Genomic DNA, 19,807 nt, shown 5'->3' on the forward strand with positions numbered 1-19,807 from the left:
TCCTACCTGACTTGGTTTGTTCCATCTTACTCTACCTTGTAATAACATGTGCAACTTCCTCCTTATGCAAGCACAATGGATTTCAATACAGCAGAATTTCCCATCATCCTCTCAAGTGCTTGTCTGCCCATGTACAGTAGTTTGACACAATGGCCTCTATTGTTTTCTAACGATGGGGAAAAGAATGTGCAATGGCTTATTAAAAAAATAATAATAATATAATAACTCTGCCTCTTGTCAGACCAGTACATTGGTGTCATGTCTTCTTTCTTGTGACACTTATCAGTGTTTCCTCTTTGTTGGTCACAGCTGACCTGTCAAGCAGCTGGAGTCTGGGGAAATCAGAGGTGAAATCGTACTTCCTCATTTCTTTCTGTGTGTGGCAGTAAAGTGTGAAACACACCACCAAGGCACAGTAGTCCCTTACATTTTTTAATTGTTAGTCAGTAAAGTTTCTAGAGTGAATTTCACTGCCCCAGACACATCACGTCCATGTTATCCTTTTATCTTTTATCTATTCTTCTTGTGAGTTATTATTTTATTTATTCTTACTTGCTTTTTGTAAGTAAAGTAAGTACATTCTATTTATAATGGCACTTTTCACAGATAAAAATCACAAAGTGCTTCACAATAAAATGAAATGATAACCAAATACAGAACAATAATAATAGAAAAAAATCATATAAAACCCTTCTTCAATTAAAAAAAAAGCCTGTCTAAAAAGCATGGTGCGATACCTTTGTGTTTTTATTGTTCTATGGATTTATCTAATTTGACATTTGGTGTTCTGATGTTTTGAACTTTATTTGTCCTTTCACAGCACAGTGAAAGGGAAAGGCTTTATTGCAGATCAAACTGAAAAGATGAAGTTGCTATAAGGTCATTGTGGTATAGATTGTAGCATTGGGGGGTGGAGTGGCTTAGTGGTTAAGACCGGCACGGTGGCACCCTGTGTGCAAAAGACTTTATGGTTGCAAGTTCAGCTCCACCCCTGGCAGGTTGTACTCAATTCCCTTGTAAGTTGCTTTGGATAAAAGCGTCTGCTAAACGACATGACATGACATGTAATATTATAAGTATTAGGGAAGCAAAGATGTGGGAGTTCATAAACAGTTCATCACGTTCTCTTCACTCAGAGAAATGTAAAACTTAAAGGACACAGAGTTTACTCACTTGTATCACAGAGTATCCTGTTTTTTTTTGAAGTTGTTGCTTTTTTGTTGGCGATTATAAAATAAATCGGGGCACAGCTGCTTTTAGATAATTTTTTTCGTGACGATGGAGGGCAGCATTGCGCTTGTTAGCGTACAGCCTGCCGGAAATGTATTCCACGAAGAAGAAAAGGGCCACATAGAAGAAGAAGCACATCGAACGTTTTGGGTTGACAGTGTTTGCCAGCTTATGTAAAAGTGATTTAATCACGGACATTGACGTGTATGTGTCCCGCGGATAGAAGACAATGTCTAGCCGGGCGCTGCGAAGGCTCCGAGGCAAACAGCGGGGTCAGGAGGCCTTGGACCTCGGGGAACTAGCTTTGGATGGCAGCCCAGAGGAGCAGTCCGAGGAGGAACAGCCGCAAGAGGCTACTACTTCTTACCCGACTGACAACAAAGACCGAGGTCGAAAGGCAAAGAAGAGCAAGGCGCAGAAAAACGTCAGCAACATTTATGAGCTGGTAAGGGCACGTTACAAATATACTGAAATATAATTTTCTTTGAACTATTATCAATGTGTTGATAGTCCCTGCTAAAACAAGCTAGCCCCTGCTAATACAAGTTAGCTCTTCTATGTAAACATGTTATTCGTATCATGACAATGTTGTCAACACCGGTGTTTTCCACCTTAGAACATCACTGTTAGTAATAAAATTATGACATAGACATAGAGACATAGTTTCTCTACAGTATGCTGCACAGAATCGAACTTATTCCTCAACCTCTACTTACTCAACCTTAACTGTAGTTTTCTGCACTGGTACTTTTTAAATATACAGTACATAGTACTTGTATGTGTTTTTAAGTAACTGACTCACTTCAGGTACTTCATTTAGTCATGTACAATACATGTCTGGAGTCAATCTGTCTTATTGTGTTTATCCATTTATTAATTAATTTATTGCTTTACTTTTAGCTTAAGTTACTGCTCTCTTAGCTATGGCAAGTTCCATTGTTGCTGTTTTGGAGACAGTAAACACATCAGATTTAATTCTGTCAAATGGATTTTGGATTTGACTGATAAAGCTTATATGAACAATGGAATACTTGTGGAATAAAGTATTCCATTACTACCCTTAATTACCACATTCACATTTTCTTAGATATGTGATCAAGACAATGAGACAGAGAAAATCTTACCTGATGAAGAAGTGGAGAAACCAGATGTAAACAAAATAAGTGGCATGGAAAAGAATGATAATGGAGACCCTGACAAACCTGACACAAAGGAACAGGAAACATCTTCCAAGGTAAGGATTAAATAAAGCGACAAAGGTACTTTACCTCTGATTTGACTCAAATATTCTTGATCTCAATTTGCCACCTAGTAATTTCTCCTTTCTTTAATAGTCTACATCTGAAGACAGAGTTAAAAAGAAGAAGAAAAAGAAGAAGACAAAAGGAAGGTCAGAGAATGGACAGGTGCGTTTTTAAAGAAGCTCCATATCTGCCATTAGAACTCCTAAATCACTGTTAAGTTTTTTAATGACCTCTCTATGTGGTTTCAAAAGGCTGTTCAGGATGATAACATAGATTTATTGCTGGAGAATCTGGACCAGCCCAATAGTCTGAGTTTGCAAAATGAAGATTGTGGAGGCTCTGAGAGAAGATCTGTTTTACACGTGGAGCACAGGTGAGGAGACTAATCTCTCATGTTTTGTCGTGTATGTGTGTCGAAAATTTATAACCACCTACCTTTCACTCGGCTGTTGTTAGCAGTGCTGATACATTTACAAACACAGTGTATGACATAGTACATATAATTAAATGAACACAACTGTACATTAATCTGCACATTCAATATTTAAATTGCTCTTGACTAGCACACAGCTGTTCACTGTAATGTGAAAGTCTGTGATTCCTCAATGCCATCATGTGGTGGCGCTTGACACCACACTATGAGAAATGGTAATGGTTGTAGTTAAATGCTATTACGGTTGTTATATCACTGATTGAGTGTACAAAATATTCATTCAATGAAAAGCTTTTCACATGATTTAAATCATCTTAATTAAATTATGCTGTGAATCATTTGCATTTGTATTTTTTCGTGTTGACTGACATTTCCAGAATATCAAAATCAGACGTAAATTAATAAATGTGAGACAGAATAGGGTTCTATATTTTCCTTTGGCTATATTTAATATCCTTGTTCATATTATCAATTATTATCTCACCCAATTCACCAGGAATCTCAACCCAGAGACGGAGCTAAAGAAATATTTTGGTGCTCGAGCTGTTGTTGGGGATCAGAGGTAAAGAAGAATAAAAGGGACTATTCTGTGACATTGTTTGAAATTTAGTCTTCTCAGAATTCTTGTATGTACAATATTTCATGCTCCTTTATTTGTTTGTTTTTTGACAGACCTCGACATAGAAACAGGCAGTTTCACCGTAGCACCTGGATGACCAGTCCCAAGGAGAGCTGGCCTCGCTTCAGCCGAACAGGTACATTTGTAGTAATTATTGCAATAAATAAAAATCTTAATGAGACTGATTTGTATATATTTGTAGTAAAAAAAAAAGTGCTTCAGATAAAGACAGCCCCATGACTAAAACCAACAACCTCGCGAATAAAAACAATCTATTAACCAACAGGACAATCAATAAAAGTCAGAGCAAAGGAATAAATAAAAAATAATGTATTATTTGCTGTTAAATATTTATTGATGCCCTGATTTTCCTAAGTAGTACAGTATCCAGTACATGGACTGCTTTTCATGCAGGGGCAAACATACACAATAAAAGTAATCTTAAAACTAAATTAATAAATGATTATTAAGTAATACATTGACTTTGTATGAATTGTAATGTATGTACAGTATTTTGTTTTATTTTTATACTTATATTTATTCTAACACTCAATTCTAGGTTTTAATTTGGCAAAATTGCTGTCTTGGAAAATATCCACTTGGTAGCATTGTTGATGTGTCGATAATTTATTAAAAAGCTGATTGTTCTGTAATCTGACGTACTGTATGATGTGTTGGTTTTGTGGTAGTCAGCAGTGTGCATACTGGCCAGTATCAAAAGTGCGTCAATGTTGAGCCTTGCATTCAGCAGTTATAATTTCTCAATTGATCATTCTTTAAGATATAGCCTGAAGACTTGATGAGGGTTCTTTGTGTTGTCGTCAGAAGGAACCACAATCAATTACTGTATTTTTTTAGTTTAGAAGTACCTTGAGCAATACATATTTTTTACATTTAACCTTTGTACTCTTGAATGAATGTTGCCTTTGTTAAACTAACGTCATCTCTAAGACTACGTTGTTGTGTTCTCACTCAAAGTCGTCATTGCTGTATTGTGAAATAGTACTTTGGTTGATTATGCTGATTGATTCAAAGTAAGAATCTGAATCTTTATTGTCGTTGTGACAACGAGACATTGTACAGTGAAATTTAAAAGTGCAGGTTTTCCAGTTAATAGAAAGTAAGAAAATAAAAGATAAATATAAATGTGTTAAAAAGACTACAAAATCCTAAACTAACTGAGAAAGAAAGTCACACACAGACAAGTATCCTGAACTATGAAAACATAAACCTGGGATGTGCTAGATGGAAGGAAAGAATGACTGTGTGATTAAAAGAGATGTAAACAATGCGCATAAGCATATATAGACTATATCAAAATATCTTCATCTTCATGGATCTAAAGCGCCTGCCTGAAGGCAGACACTCAAACAGTGCATTTCCAGGGTGAGATGGGTCCCGAGATGTTCCTGAGGCGGCAGGAACTGTGCAGTTCTTCAATTGAGGGGAGAGAGAAACCGACTATGCGCTGGTCTGCTGTACAGCTGCAGAACCATGCACAAACACACTAGTTCAGGATGCTCTCCACTGCGCAGCGATAGAAGGACACCAAAAGTCTCTCAAGGGTGTCGTTCTTCCGGCTTACTGCCTCACAATTTACTGTGTCTGTTGCTGCGTTGAAGTGGACCTTGTGAAAACGATATTTTGAAATGGGAAGTCATGTACAGGACATCCTGAGCGTGGAGCATTCAGAAAACAACCCATAAACTTAGGACACTATATTGCACAACGGAAATATTACAGTCGATCTAAACTGACACTGATAATGTCTTTCTTTATGTATTCCACAGGAATCTCAATGACGTTACTGCAGTCAAAGGATGGCATTCATTACTTCACCTTTGAGCACAGTCGTGACTACCAACAAGTGCAGTTCAAGTTCCTGGATGCGGTCGAGTCCATGGATCCTAACAACATTGTTGTAAGAGAAATACACTCTCTTTTGTTACAACTTGGAAAGTTGGAACTGACAATGAATCTCCATCCAGTGAATTTAACATTGTGCTCAGTGGCAGTATTTTGAATAGTAGCATTCAACTACACACACACAGGAAACACAGGCAGAAAACTGTCCATTCTTAGTAGTTTGCGTTCAAAGTGTTAGGAGACATTACTGCATTAATGGCTGCATGTGTATGGAAATTTATTGACAAATCTGCAGTCTTGCAGAGACCGTGTAATCACTTCACCTGTGAATTTGACTAAAATCTTATACTTAAGTAAATCCTGTTTTGCAAGGCCTGACAGTCCTTTTCTTCCTCCAGGCCTTGCTACAGCTTAACCCTTACCACATTGACTCGTTGCTGCAGCTTTCAGATGTCTGTCGCATACAGGAGGATCAGGAGATGGCAAGGGACCTGATTGGTGAGGATCATTGGCAATTTCAAATATTACATTAATTTGTAAAGAGAAGAGATGACTAAGTCTGTGTTAAGCACTCAGCAACCAATGACTGAGGGTGATTATAGTATTTTTGTATGAAACACCCACCCCGGGCAGGTTGTACTCAATTCCCTGGTAAGTCGCTTTGGATAAAAGCGTCTGCTAAATGACATGTAATGTAATGTAAACATACATACAACTTAAGCTGGTTTCACACTGGATGCATGTGCGGTTCGTCTGCATTGCAGGGCGTCCCACTTTTCATTTAAGCACACATGGCGATTGATAAGAGCACTCACATTGCCCTCGTAGTCTCAAGTGCATTGCACACGAGTAAGCTGCATGGCTCTTTTTGGAAATAGACCTCTGGTCTATTTTTACCTCAAGCTATGCGACTCTCACAGCAAAAATATACATTGAAATGCATATGTCACAAACACAACACCTGTTTTAAAGTAAAAGTGCCCTTGCTTTTCAGCTCCCTGTATTGTTTTATTTCAGGGTGAATTTCAAAGGCAAACTCTGTGTAAAACATAGCAGAAGCTGCACAGAGGCTTCACAGCAGACATGCTCTGTGTGTACGACCGATACTCGCAAGATACAGCAGCGTGCACACGCATCCACTATGAAACTGGTGTTACTGGTTGTTGCTGAATGCTGAGTTTTTCCAACACTGAAAAAAGAGCTCAATCTCTACATCTATATAAATGTATTATAACTTATAAAGTCTGGCTTTGCTGGCTAAGTGGACAAGTTACTCTTTTGCTGTTTTAGGCTCCAGATTTGAGAATAGATGAAATAACAGCACCTCCTCAGACATGATTAATCTTCCTCAGTCCAAGTGTGTTTTTCATAATTTCTAAAAGGACCAGGCATTCACTGTGCATGTATTAATACAAATTCCTTCAGTTTGATCCCGGGCTCATCTAATTTGCATGACACACTGTCAGTGGGCAGGAAACTGAACCCCAAATTGCTACTGGTGGCTGTGTCAGCAATGCTTAATGATAGAAAATAGTACTGCGTAAAGTGGATGAATTGCGTTTGAGTTGTAAAAAAGACTAGGAAAAGGATTAAAACAGACAATTTACCACATGGTGCCCCGAAGTTGTTTTTTTTTTGTGAGTCAACAAGGCAGCAATTGTCACACAATACTTGGTTTATTACACCAGCCACTGACTGTAAGTGGGTAACTTGCACAAAAAAGGCTTGTTGTTTTATTTTTTCCTGGTTAATTTTATGACATGCCTCACTTGTTCTTTAACATGACAAAGAAGAAAGACAGTATTTTCCTGTTTGGGTCGGGTCAGGTTGTTAAGCCGTCTTTGTCAGATCATTCTATTTCAGGACCTTAAAGCTTACACTGTACAGAACTTTGGACACAGTAATTGTCTAATTATTGACAAAACTATCACTGCTAAAATCTTTTTTTCTTTTTCTTTTTTAAGAAAGGGGCTTGTACTGCTTTGAATGTGCTTGTCACCCATTATTTAGCTTGACATCAGGTGCCAGCAGACTCGATTATCTGAGACCTGAAAACAGGTTGGTTGCTCCCTCTTTTCTCCTTTTACCTTTGATTTGCAATCATTCATTTGAAATCAAAATGTGTCTTCATGATTTAAGAATGTATTCATTGAATTACTTCATATTGCAGGGCGTTTTATCTTGCTCTGTATAAGCACATGATGTTCCTGGAGAAGCGTGGGTGCCCACGGACGGCTTTGGAGTTCTGCAAATTCATCCTTAGGTGAGAGCCCTACCCTTTATCTATCAATCATAACACTGAATGCTCTTTATGATGCAAAACGGAATGTGACGCAGCAAATTGCTGTTGGACGGGGGGGGACCCTTTTCACTGCTGCACCACACATGCCTCTCGCTGTGGTAGTAATTGCAGGAATGATCAGTTTACTCAACTTAGCAAAAAACACGTCTGGGAGTACCAAGAATGTAGTCACATTTACAGACACACCCACTCAGCTGTGCTGCTCTCTCTCTCTCTCTGTCTCTCTCTCTCTCTCTCTCTCGACCACTCGCACAATACAAGCACACACACACTCAACTGTGTTTTTCAGTACCGTTTGTGTGGGGTGGGGGTTTGGAAACTGTTCTCTTAATTGTTTCTGTATGTCTGTAGTTTCCTTGTTTGAAGTTTAGTAGATATGATCACATGATTTGTTAGCTAAACAAAAATAACTCTTATATCCGTGATCATCAGACTTTGAGGAATAGAAGAGTGTTCATTTAGATATTAGGACGGGTTTTTCCCATGGGTTCTGAATGACTTTAGCATTGTGATGAATTGACATTAGAAAGCAAACCTCAGTAGTGCTCTGTCCTGAAATCATCTTTTTTGTGAGTAAATCTACAGTGTGCCATACTAAATGTGCTTTATATCATGACTGGATTTTAACTGTAGTGCTTACCAGCCTTTTTATGTGGTTGGGAAATATGACTTATCCAGTGGCCTCTAGCTTGCTGACCATTACTGAGTGACATTTATTGTACTGAATGGATTGCCTGTTAGTGTTTGTGAGCGGCACAACTTAAAAAAATAAAGGACCAACATTTCTGGGGACGTAGGTCATGTTTCAAGGAATGACCTCTTTTTATATTTTGATAGTAAGGATGTCACTTTTTTCAAAAATCAAGTTCAAACAAAATGTATAAATGATCTGTAACTCCCCTTTCAACCTGATTGTTGTGACTCCTTTTTTTATATTTACAATATAACCCGGGAGGAGAACACCTACTGAGAGTGCACAGATGTTCCTGGCACACACAGATATTTATGAGCCAGCTTACTGAGAGTATTAGGTTGAGTTATTAATGATTATTCAGTGCACAGCATGTCTTACCAACATAGCAGGGGGGTTGCTTGTTGAGTTTTGATTAAAAGTGACAGCCCTGTTTAGTGGTGACAAAAAACCACTAAACTGATTCCCAAACTGTGGGCTGTAAAAGGTCATTAAATATCAATAAAATGTTTTTAATTTTCAGTTTCGTAATTAAGTTTTAATTTGCTGTAAAATATGTATGATAGAGCAGAATAAAACAAAGCCATGATGTTTAAATTATGTGATATTTTCTGCCTGTTAAAGGCTTCTTCAAGCTGATGTTGGGTTTAACATTTAAGTTTTTGCACTCAATGTTAATTTGTTAATTGTTATTTATGTTGATGGTTAATTACGCACTTTAGGAGTGAGCACTTTGTTGTGAATCTAAACCTTTCAAATATTACATGGAGGCCAGCTGTAATAGCCACATGTGTCGAAAATAAAGTGAAGTTGACTGATTATTAATCTGCACAAATACTTTTTGTATCCCATGTACACATGATGAATAATGAATGAACATTAATATGTATATGGAAATGATTGTTCCTAGTCACGTCTGTTGATCATAGTTGTGATTTAAGTTCACTCTCAAGTTTTGGAATGGCTGATTCTAAATTGGACTATAATGTGTTTAAATTAACGTCATTTTTGTGTAAGACCTAAAACTAGTGATTGAAACCATGAACTCCTCAGGTGTTGTTATAAATCAAGTGAAAAGAGGCTTATTTTCTCATGGGTTTGATTAAAACTTCTTTTTGCTATTTATGTTGGGTATATGTAAAAAAAAAAAAAGAAAAAAGGAAATGTTTTTGTTAAAATCGACCATTCAACACAACACCTTCTGTGTCATGCTGGTACTGATAACACTAACATAAGGCTTCATTGGGTTGCTTTTGTACCATCAGTCTGCCATAACTTGAGATCTGCAGCCTATGCATATTACATATGGTCAACCTTTATCTATGATTTTCATCAAACTCTGGCTTCCTGACTTCATGACGACGATGGTCTGGTCTTTTTGTAAAGCGGCAGTGTGAGAATAAAAGCTGACAGCTGTCTTTCTCCATCTAGTGGTGTTTGAATCACTGCTTAAAATGGGATTGATAACAGAATCTTTTGAAAGAACAGCCTGAAGAAGTGCTTCACTTTTATTTTTTTTAACACTAAATATAGATATCTGTATCATTGTGTGTTCTCTGTATTAAATACATTGTTCTGGCTTTGAAGGAAACCAGCAACATGAACTAAAATCGGTCTATCCTTTACTATTATTCGACACATGTACTGTAGGTGTCATTTTCTGGTGAGTCCCGTTTGGTGAGGCGCTGCTTGTCTTAACCATTTGCTTGTGTTCTTGTCGACTGTTTTCTTCTAGTTTGGACCCCGACTCTGACCCACTCTGCATGCTCCTGCTCATTGATTTTCTGATGCTGCGCTCCAGAGAGTACCAGTCTCTCCTCCAGTTATATCAGGACTGGGGGGTAAGGGGTGCTATTATGTGCATATGTGTGTCTTAACATGTGATTTTTAAACCAAGAATGAAATGACTAATTTAAATATTTATTCATTATTTTTCTGTCTAATGCTAAAATATATTGTTGTTTTTTTGCAATTATAGGAGCACAGAAACCTGTCCCAGCTGCCGAACTTTGCGTTCTCCGCCGCACTTTGCCATTTTCATCTCAGTCAGGAGGAAGATTTGGATCCTGAGGAAAGTGTCAAACAAAGATGCAAAGCTGACCAGATGCTGCAGGAAGCCCTCGTCATGTTCCCTGGAGGTTAGACCAGCAAATGACTCATTAATGAATTAATACCCTCTAGTCATTTCTTCTCTTGTCTTGCCATTTACATCCAGGAAGTTGTAAATGTGAATTTCCTCTCACCTATGTTGCTGTTAATGTGTTTTCCTCAGTCTTGATGCCTCTACTGGATCTGTGCACTGTGCAGCCTGATGCAGCAGTCACCTCACATGCTTTCTTTGGTCCAAAATGTCGCATAGGGTAAAGTCCCCTCATTCTTAAGCATTGCATGATAATCAATTACTATTTATTTTACCTCACAAGGCACTTTTTTGCTTTTCTTAATCTTTTGTTGTCTTGCCATGTCTGTCTCTAGGCAGCTGCCAGCTCTGGCTGAACTGACAGCTCTGTACGTGGGGAGGACTTACATCATGTGGAAGGAGGCAGCAGTAATGCTTTGGTTGGAAGAGTCGGTGAGGGAAGTGTTGCATCGAGTTGATGCCAAAGATCCTCTGGTGCTGGACTGTCAAAACAGGTAAGAAGTCAATGCTGCTTATCTCGTTTCTCCTTTTTCTTTTTCATCTCAGACATTCATCCTTGATATTAATGTCTTTATGTGTGAGAGTCTTTTCATTTCCTCAAAAATTTCTCACCTTGTCAACCTCACTCATGGATTAAGAACAGTGACATTGTTACAGCGTGCTGTGGTAGAATTATGACTTCATCATCAATCAATGGATGATGGGGCGGTTTACATATCCTATGGTAACAACCTAGATGGATCTGGATTTGTCTTGGGTCTGGTACAGAGCTTTGTGGGTGCGGGTCTGCCAAAATGAACCCTGGCAGTATCTCAAAAAACCCTCTAGGGTAAAACAAAATTCAAATTTATGGAAAATTATATTTCGGAAAATGGTTTAGGTGCTTATTATGTTACAAAGAGTTTCTTGCCACTGTGCTCAGATATTCAAAGTCTCCACTTTTGCTCTGTATTAGGAGAAGCCAGAGGTACCAGAGTGCACCAAGGAACATCCATCGCCATGTCCTGCTCTCTGAGATCAAGGAAGCCACCTCATGTCTGCCTTTAGTAAGAAACTCAACCAAACTACCAAATGTCACTGAATCCACCAAGATTTCTGTGTCCTATAAACTCTCTGAGATCATCTTGATGGAGTTTATACTAATGCATGCCGTGTTTTTTGCCGTGTTTTTTGTTGTTGTTTTTTTGTTGTTTTTTTAAATCCACAATGAAATTTTTGTTCATGTGGAAGTAACACCATAAAACATTTCAGAAAAATATGCCTCCTATTGCAGGTTTCACAAATAACTTTAAACAGAAGAATCTGAAAATTGAAGAAGGGTCCGGAACTAACTGTTAACACTGTTAATTTTTAAAATGAAAATGAAATCTTTAATTTAGGAAAAAGTAAAGATTGGAGCTTTACTGAAGTTATTTTTGGTAAAGCTATTCTTTTTGGTATTAACACATGCATCCCTGTGAACTTGACACTGATCTTGCCTATTTGTTTGATATCATCAGGAGGTGACCACTCAGCCTGTGATGGGCTTTGACCCTCTGCCTCCACTGGAATCGGTGACATCATATACCCGACCACAGAGGTAAAGTACTCTTCATTTACATCTGTGCACATAGCAACCTGTCACAGTCGGTATAAAAGTGTAGTTTTAAACCCAAAAACTAAGTTTCTTTTAATGTGCTGTTGTGTGTCTCCAAATAGACAACATGTTGGTGCAACCAATGAGAGTACACTATCGCTGTTTTTCCGGTCTCTGCTGCCAAATTTCAACCTTCAGGTGAGTTGTGAGTTGTGAGTTGCAGAATTAGGTCAATAACCACTGATAATTAACACTGAGAAAACAAGTTACACTACAGCGCTACTGTTCAATCATAAATTAAGTCCTCAGCACACTAATTTAAGGCTTTACAAACCCAATAACTGATTCACCAAAAGAGTTCCCTCAAGGCAACTGATCCTGTGACCTGCTTTTCCTGTACAGTTTAACTTTAGACCAGCACTAATGTGAAACAGATCCCAGCACAGAGAAAGGATGACAATCCTGACTACTAGCAATGATGAGAGAAACAGGGAGGAGTCACTGAATGACAAAAATACATCTATTATAATAACCATTGTTCAGTCAGTGCAAACTACACAGCGTTGAGCTCTTTTGAAGTCACGCCCCGAGATTGCATTCAGGCAGGGTCAAACAACAACATTAAAAATGACACACAGCATTTCTTCCTAAAAATGTGTCAAGCGTTATTATATTGGGTATGTAAAGAATAAAAAAAATGTTTATCAACAACAGATTCTCTTAGAGAGAGGAACTTACAGCATCATTAGCCACATAAAACGTGACTGTGTGTCACAGTAATGGATTCCTTTCATTTACACTGCAGAGAAGCAATGTGTTATTTCAGTATTTAACTGAGGAGGATGCAGAAAGGGAAACCACCCTGAGTAACTATATCATATTCTATTTTAAATCCCTTAGAGTTGAGAATCTCTATTTTTTCTCTAGATTTTTGAGTTAAATCATATATGGAAACTAGAACTGCAACTAATGATTATTTTCATAATCGATTAATCTGTTGATTATTTTCTCGATTGAATCGTTTGGTCCATATAATATCAGAAAACGTGTTGATCGGTGTTCGTCAAACCTGGAAATGATGAGGTTTTCAAATGTCTTCTTTTGTCCACAAACCAAAATTATTAACTTTTAATGAACTCTTTGTTATCCCTATCAAAGAAATTAAGAAAATACTCACATTTAAAATACTCACATTTAAGAACATTTTAATCATGAAAAAGGTTTGAACCGATGAATTGATTATCAAAATAGTTGTCGATTAATTTAGTAATCGATTCATTGTTTCAGCTCTGTTGGAAACTGGGTGGCCTGGGCAGAGTTGTACACTCTCTGAGTGTTGTTTCTAGTTTACAGTGTTCTGGTATCTTTTACAGCATGTGTTAGTCAAAGTTGTTAAATGTCACTCTTAGCTTTAACCAGACACATACTGAAATACAGATGCAGTTAAAAGGTCATTTGTTATTTTCGTCTCAGTGCTGTGTCTTTGCTATGGTGGCCTGAAAATCATGAAATAATCCCTTGTTAAGTACAATAGAAAGTCACAACACCCAATGGGTGGCTAGTGTAATATACACTTGAGTACAACTTGGTCATAATTTGTAAAGTCCCTACTTCAGCTGTAGAGCAAACTGCATCTGTCATTTGAGGACAAGTCTTGGTGTTGCTACATTTTAATCGCAGGAAAACATCCTGGGACATGAATGAAGAACCCATGGTGTGCATGTGGGGACATCATGTGATTAATAGCTTTAAGGCCTTCATTCAAAAAATGCTCACTTGTCTCGAACACACTGTGTGAGTTCACCGAGTTAGTGAATAATTCGCTGTGAAATGACCTGGTCCAAAAGGTGTCGATAAATGTAATTTAATTTTCTCTTTGTGGTGCTCGGTTTTTTCTGCGGGAGAGTTTTATAGGGTTTACTCTGCCATTGATGGAACATAATGTCAAGGTTGAGTTTCCTCTTCTTAGATTACTGAAGTTAAAACACAGATACACTCATTTAGCAGCAGGAACCTCCAGGGCTGTTGAAAATCACTGTTGGATGGGCGAGAAAAACAACTCAACATGCCTCCTTGATTGATGAAATGTTTCCTCTAAAGACTCATGAACACCCTCGGGGGATATCAACTGATAAATATATAAACAAAAAAATGACCGTGACATTTTTGCAGTTAACTCTGTCCATAAATTCACAACATTCATGAAGTCGTTGGTAGCCTTGGTTTATTCTTTTTTCCAATTGTGACATTTAAACTACACTGATTTATGAGGCCACATTCCCACAATTAATGTTTTTATTTATCTTCAATCGTACCTTTATTGATGCAAACAAACTTTTTATTCTGACTTAACACAGAACAACCACTTTGTCACGTACACAATAACAAATAAACAAACAATTACAACACTTAAGCTGTATATTAGGGAGCAAAATGTTACCACACACACATAATTTATAATTAATAATTTGTAGGAGTATGTTTGATTATCCTTTCAGAAATGATTTAGCAGTAGACGTCCTTGGGCACCAAAAACGTGTTTTGTTTCTGGGCAGAAAATGAAATGGCCTGACAAGATGAAGGAATTCTTCAGTTACCATGTAGGGAATTTTACTTGGAATATATTAAATAATAATACATTTGATGTGTATAGTTTGTTCACATCACAACAAGGCAAACTGTATGCAGACGCAATCACAATATGCTCCATTAGCACACAGAAAGCACTTGAGGCATACAGTATAAAGCAGACAAAAACACATCACAGCTGTAGGCTTGTCATAAAGAAAATAGAAAATAGTACAGTCCGTACAACTCGGGATGGCTCAATAATCCTTTTTTTTGTGTCTAATACAAAAGGAGTATCACAACATTGAGTAACTTCTTCCTCCTCGTCTTCTTTTGGCTTCTCCCCTGTAGGGGTCACCCTTGTGTATTGTGAACCTACTCTGTGGTTATCGATACCAATAATGTAGTCTTCTCCCTCTTTTAATCAACTCGGCTGTTAATAAGTCATTTTTGCTGGCGCGTTTCCCACATACCTATAGCTAGCCATCTCAAAAACTTGATGTTCCAAATACACTGCAAACATTCAGAGCTCTCACACACATGTCACATGATGGCAGTGGTGAGAATCTCTCTCTGCCTGTGTTCAGTGAAGCATTTATGCCATATTTAGGGTTTTCTAGATTGCATCCTATGTATTATAATATTGGATCAATACCGATTATAGTGTTGGTTCAACCCTTGTGATGTTGACGTGTCAAAATCAGTGAGTGCAGAGCTGAGTGGCTTTTAAAAGCCTTTTAAAGTTGTTTTTTAATGTGCTAGGAGCTCCTACAGAAAAAAGATGACTTCCCAAATGCTATATTTAATGGAATTAAAATGGTGGATGAACACAAAATCATATACGTGGGGAGTGGCCAGATTATTAAAGACCACATATTATAAAATACAATAATTTTAATGCTGTGTTTCATGTCCAAAGTTGATCAGGATGGTGTTACATAAGTTAATCTGCCGTCTTGATCCACATTGTCCTGAGCAACAAATGAATGTTTGAATATTGAATGTTCACTTCACTTTATTTGCTTACCCCTCAGAGTAGACTGCATTTTGGCTGAGATTTCCTTGAAAGACCATATGGCAGCAAACACAGTGAAACGTGGAATTACTATTTTTCAAGCCAGGTTTAATTGAACTTGATGTGTTCAAACAGCGTAGTTATTCCCACATTTGTCTCTTCCTGTGCATTTTGCGATCTCACACCCCTTTACTCATTTGTGACATTTTTGACTGCAAGTAAACATTTCAACATATTATCTCGCAGACATTTTTTCGTATCCCTTTACATCACAGGATTGATTGCTGACATATGACAAATATGTGATTAGACATATAGCATTATGTGAAATGGCATTACATTCGATAGGGAAAATTGGAATTATCTGTGATGAAATATGCGTAGCCCTTTCAACAGAGTCTGCTGAGGTCTCCCACACAAACCTAAAGAAAACAGAGTGGTTGCTGGGGAGTATGGATTGCAATCGCAGGGGCCTCTTACAATATGATATGCGAACGTACATACATACATGTAGAGTTTGTTCAGGTGTATAATGTAAACCCTTACTGGCTGTGGTTTGTGTCCAAATGAAGCGTCAATATTGGTGCCTTGACAAGTTTAGTGACTTTAAACACTGTGTACTTATGTGGTCATAAATGTTATGCGGAGTAATTTCCAAAGTGTATACATATTTAAGGTTATACAGATTAGTATGTATCATATTTTGTTCTTTTTTTTGTCCAATGGTTGTATGAAGCACAAATTGAATGCCTCCTAAATTATAACATAAGACTAGATAACACATGGTGGTGAGTTATTATCCAGGTTTGATTGTGAACTAATTAAATTAGATCACTAAGTTATTAAGCTACCAACGCAAGTAAAAGATAAATCATTTCATTCGTAGATCACCATAAATGAAACAAGTTATTTTATTTAAATTCACCCGGCAAATTGTAAAATGTGAGAAAATGATTAGATCCACCAGTGACTGCCTCGCCTTGATAACAGTGTGTCTGCTTTTTAGTGCATGAAATGTTCCATTTATTAGCTTAATATTTGAAATGCATTTCCATGGTTTAATGTAGGCCTAATGTCAGTATTCTTTCCATCTTAGGCTCTGTAGTTTTATTTATTTTCTTATTAGTGGTGTTAATTATATCTCTCTTTTTTTTATATAAAACTCTAGCAGTTCAAAATGACTGTGCTTTTTAGGGTATTCAAATGTGGAGTCATCTTCTATATTCATACAACTTGACTTTTAACTTGCTTGATTTAAAGCAGGGACTCGACTTGGTTAAGACTTGAGACTATATGTGACTTACTCCTATCTCTGCTGTATTTATTCAACTTTTGATTTATTGTCAATAAAAATATACTGTGATTATTCTTTTATCACCCAGCTAAACATAATAATGAATACTGCTGAGGTACTGTACAAAAAAGAAGCACATTGTCAGTTTAAGAAAGCCTCATGATAAAGATAAAGATTTTTTATATTAACACAGTATTATTTATGTCTCTTCTCGCCAAGGGTGGACTGAGGCAGGAGGACAACATGGAGGTGGCTCGAGCTGGTCAGGAGCTGAACCAGGAGGTGAATCGTCTCATGGTTGCGATGAGGGACATGTTGGCAAACATCAGGTTTCAGGAGCCACCGCGAGAGGACAACGACCTCAGAGATGAGGAGGAATGGGACTGAGAGGAGGGAGAAAGACTGGGAATAAAAAAAAAAAAAAAGAGCTGAGGATGCTGACAACCAAGAAATTTTTTTAAACACATTATTGACATCATGTGTGAGAATAGTAAGACGTAATTGTATATTTTAATTGTTATAATACAAAAATGGAACACATGGTTGGGTGTATTTTTCTGCTTTCGTGGTGTCAGTTAAAAAAAGAAAACTACTCAGGGGGCTATCGGTTGGTTATGGTCAATGGGTGAGGTCAGAAAATGGGTTGGTTCATTGTTTATTCAGATCCCCCTCCATGCCCTGTAATATCACCACTTTGAATTAATTGGCATCAACACATGAAGGCTTTGGACAGTTTATCATGTTCAGTAAAATAAGTGAACTGCTTTATGAAAGAGTGAAGTTGAAACCATTGAGCTTTACGTGTTGTCAATTTTGCTCCATGAAAATCAGATTTCCCACCAAGCTCCAGAATCAAGTCCTCTTCATTTTCTGTGTTCCATTATCTGCAGAGACATATGTTCTGCTCCTGCATACATGCCTGCGTGTTCATTCATACTAGAGTGAAGGTCTGCGTCACTCTGACGTTACCCATCTCCAATCCATTCCAACATGCCGTCCTTCCTGAATGAAGTGCAGCTGAAGCAGTGAACGACTACATTGGCAGATGAGGACATATACGCCATGTCAACCATAGCGGACCGCTGCAGATTCAGAAAGTATGAACTGGCCTTTAAAATGCATTGCTGTTAAATAGTTTCTGCTTATTGAAGTTCATGTTAATTTTGAGTTAATGTCTAGTGAAAATTAACCGATATTTATTAATGTGCTCCATGTGAAGCACACGATAAAAATGATGGGAACAGAAATCAAAATACAATAAAATAGGAAGTGAGGGAAAGTGTCACCGTGCTCCCAGGTCAGTAACTGAACGCAGATCAGATGGTAAACTGTTCCAGAGCTTGGGAGCGGCGACGAGCAAAGGAACGGTCACCCCACTGTATCTTGATCTGAAGACGTAAGCAAAACACCCTGTTGCACACAAATTGAAGGTTTATAAATACTTTAGTTGATCCACTGGTGCCTCTAATTTCAAATGTCTATTTCATTACTTCAGAGTTTGAAATCCTTAGGTTTTTTTTTTTACACAGAATTTTATCTATGGACTTTTGTGCAGCACAGTGGATGGTTTTAAGTTTCCAATAGGAAAATATCCAACAGTGAGATAAAACTAATTTTTATGTATCCACTAATGTCTTTTTAGTGACCTTTCATTTTGCATGATAACATTATTTGTTTTTATTGGAAACTATTAGTCACACTGAGGGCATAATCTCTTCGATTATCTTCGATCGAACTGTAACTGTCTTTATATGGTTGTCTATACAGCACTTTCACCCAGGGAGCCTCATGACTTGTGTGACTGTGCGATTTCACCTACAGCTATAGTTGAGGTTGTGGGACATTTTCATGTGATCCGCGAACAGTATATGGCTTTCCTATCGCTGTCTCAGGCGGAGCCGTGTGGTCTGCTGTGGACTTAATGAGAATAAACACAAACACTAGATCTTTACAACTGAAAAAGGTTTGGAAATAAAAAACAAAGCTAATAATGATCCTCACCTCTTTGAAATCTTAAAGGTCTGGACTTCGAAGTGAATTTATGCATTGGCTATACACATTAACTATGCACAAGTACTTCATTAACTTATTCTTTGTGGTTCCATCAAGGTGCACCGTACTGTGTTGTATCAGATATCCCACTAAGTATTTACCTTATGTCTAGAGACAGTTAAATCTGAGCTTAATTTGTTAAAGTTTACACACGATCATTGTTTTTAAGGCATTAATGTGACTGTTTCCTTGTTAAATTGCAGAACAATTACAAAGGATTTATTGGCAGAAGTTGGCTACCATACCCATAAATGTGTTTGTAAAAGCATATAATCGCTTTTAAATACAAATTGTAAAAATGTAATTTTTGGCCGTGACCTTGTTTATGGAGGCCGGCGTCATCTTATGCCTCCATGCTGCAGCAGCCAGAACAAACTAACACACCAGCCAGAGTGTGTTTCTCGTTTTGATGCAGAAGCTTATGAATCAAATGAAGAAGAACAGCATTATTTCTGTTATGTAAAGATAACCATAGCTACCTGACACACTAGGGTCTTCTGGAACATCTGGATGTCTTAAGCTGGTATTTATGTATTATGAGATATCTTAAATCAAATATTCTTTAAATTGACTAATTCATTCTCATATGGCAGAGATATGTTGAACTAAACAGCAGTGATTGTGCAGCTTGGTTGGAAAACACCCTAATGGATTATTCCACATACATTTTCGCTAAAGGTCAACAACGACATAATGTCACAAGCTTTGACCTATGGTTCACGCTACAATTACCACACTTTGTTCGGCTGAGGATTTTCGTCCCATCAAGACACAAGC

General features: G+C 37.6%; 1 protein-coding gene across 1 annotated transcript; it reads left to right on the plus strand.

The window, feature by feature from the left end:
• The first annotated feature begins 1,331 nt into the window (after positions 1-1,331).
• tcf25 (transcription factor 25 (basic helix-loop-helix)) lies at positions 1,332-17,822 on the plus strand. The gene is made up of 18 exons (XM_058629331.1): positions 1,332-1,675; positions 2,318-2,464; positions 2,565-2,636; positions 2,726-2,847; positions 3,404-3,469; positions 3,580-3,662; positions 5,317-5,447; positions 5,791-5,890; positions 7,357-7,450; positions 7,563-7,655; positions 10,121-10,226; positions 10,364-10,523; positions 10,658-10,745; positions 10,861-11,019; positions 11,481-11,571; positions 12,025-12,104; positions 12,224-12,299; positions 17,198-17,822. Exons 1-18 carry the CDS (start codon positions 1,460-1,462, stop codon positions 17,363-17,365), a joined length of 2,052 nt encoding a protein of 683 aa, XP_058485314.1. The 5' UTR covers positions 1,332-1,459; the 3' UTR covers positions 17,366-17,822.
• Positions 17,823-19,807: the final 1,985 nt, after the last annotated feature.

The sequence above is a fragment of the Solea solea genome, chromosome 5, assembly GCF_958295425.1.
Source record: "Solea solea chromosome 5, fSolSol10.1, whole genome shotgun sequence".
NCBI classification, from domain to species: domain Eukaryota; kingdom Metazoa; phylum Chordata; class Actinopteri; order Pleuronectiformes; family Soleidae; genus Solea; species Solea solea.

Excerpts from the sequence above, each read along its gene's own strand:
- tcf25 (XM_058629331.1), top strand. The coding sequence starts at position 1,460 with ATGTCTAGCCGGGCGCTGCGAAGGCTCCGAGGCAAACAGCGGGGTCAG. Across the intron at positions 5,448-5,790 it reads TGGATCCTAACAACATTGTT|GCCTTGCTACAGCTTAACCC; the intron begins GTAAGAGAAATA and ends TTCTTCCTCCAG. Across the intron at positions 7,451-7,562 it reads TATCTGAGACCTGAAAACAG|GGCGTTTTATCTTGCTCTGT; the intron begins GTTGGTTGCTCC and ends TTCATATTGCAG.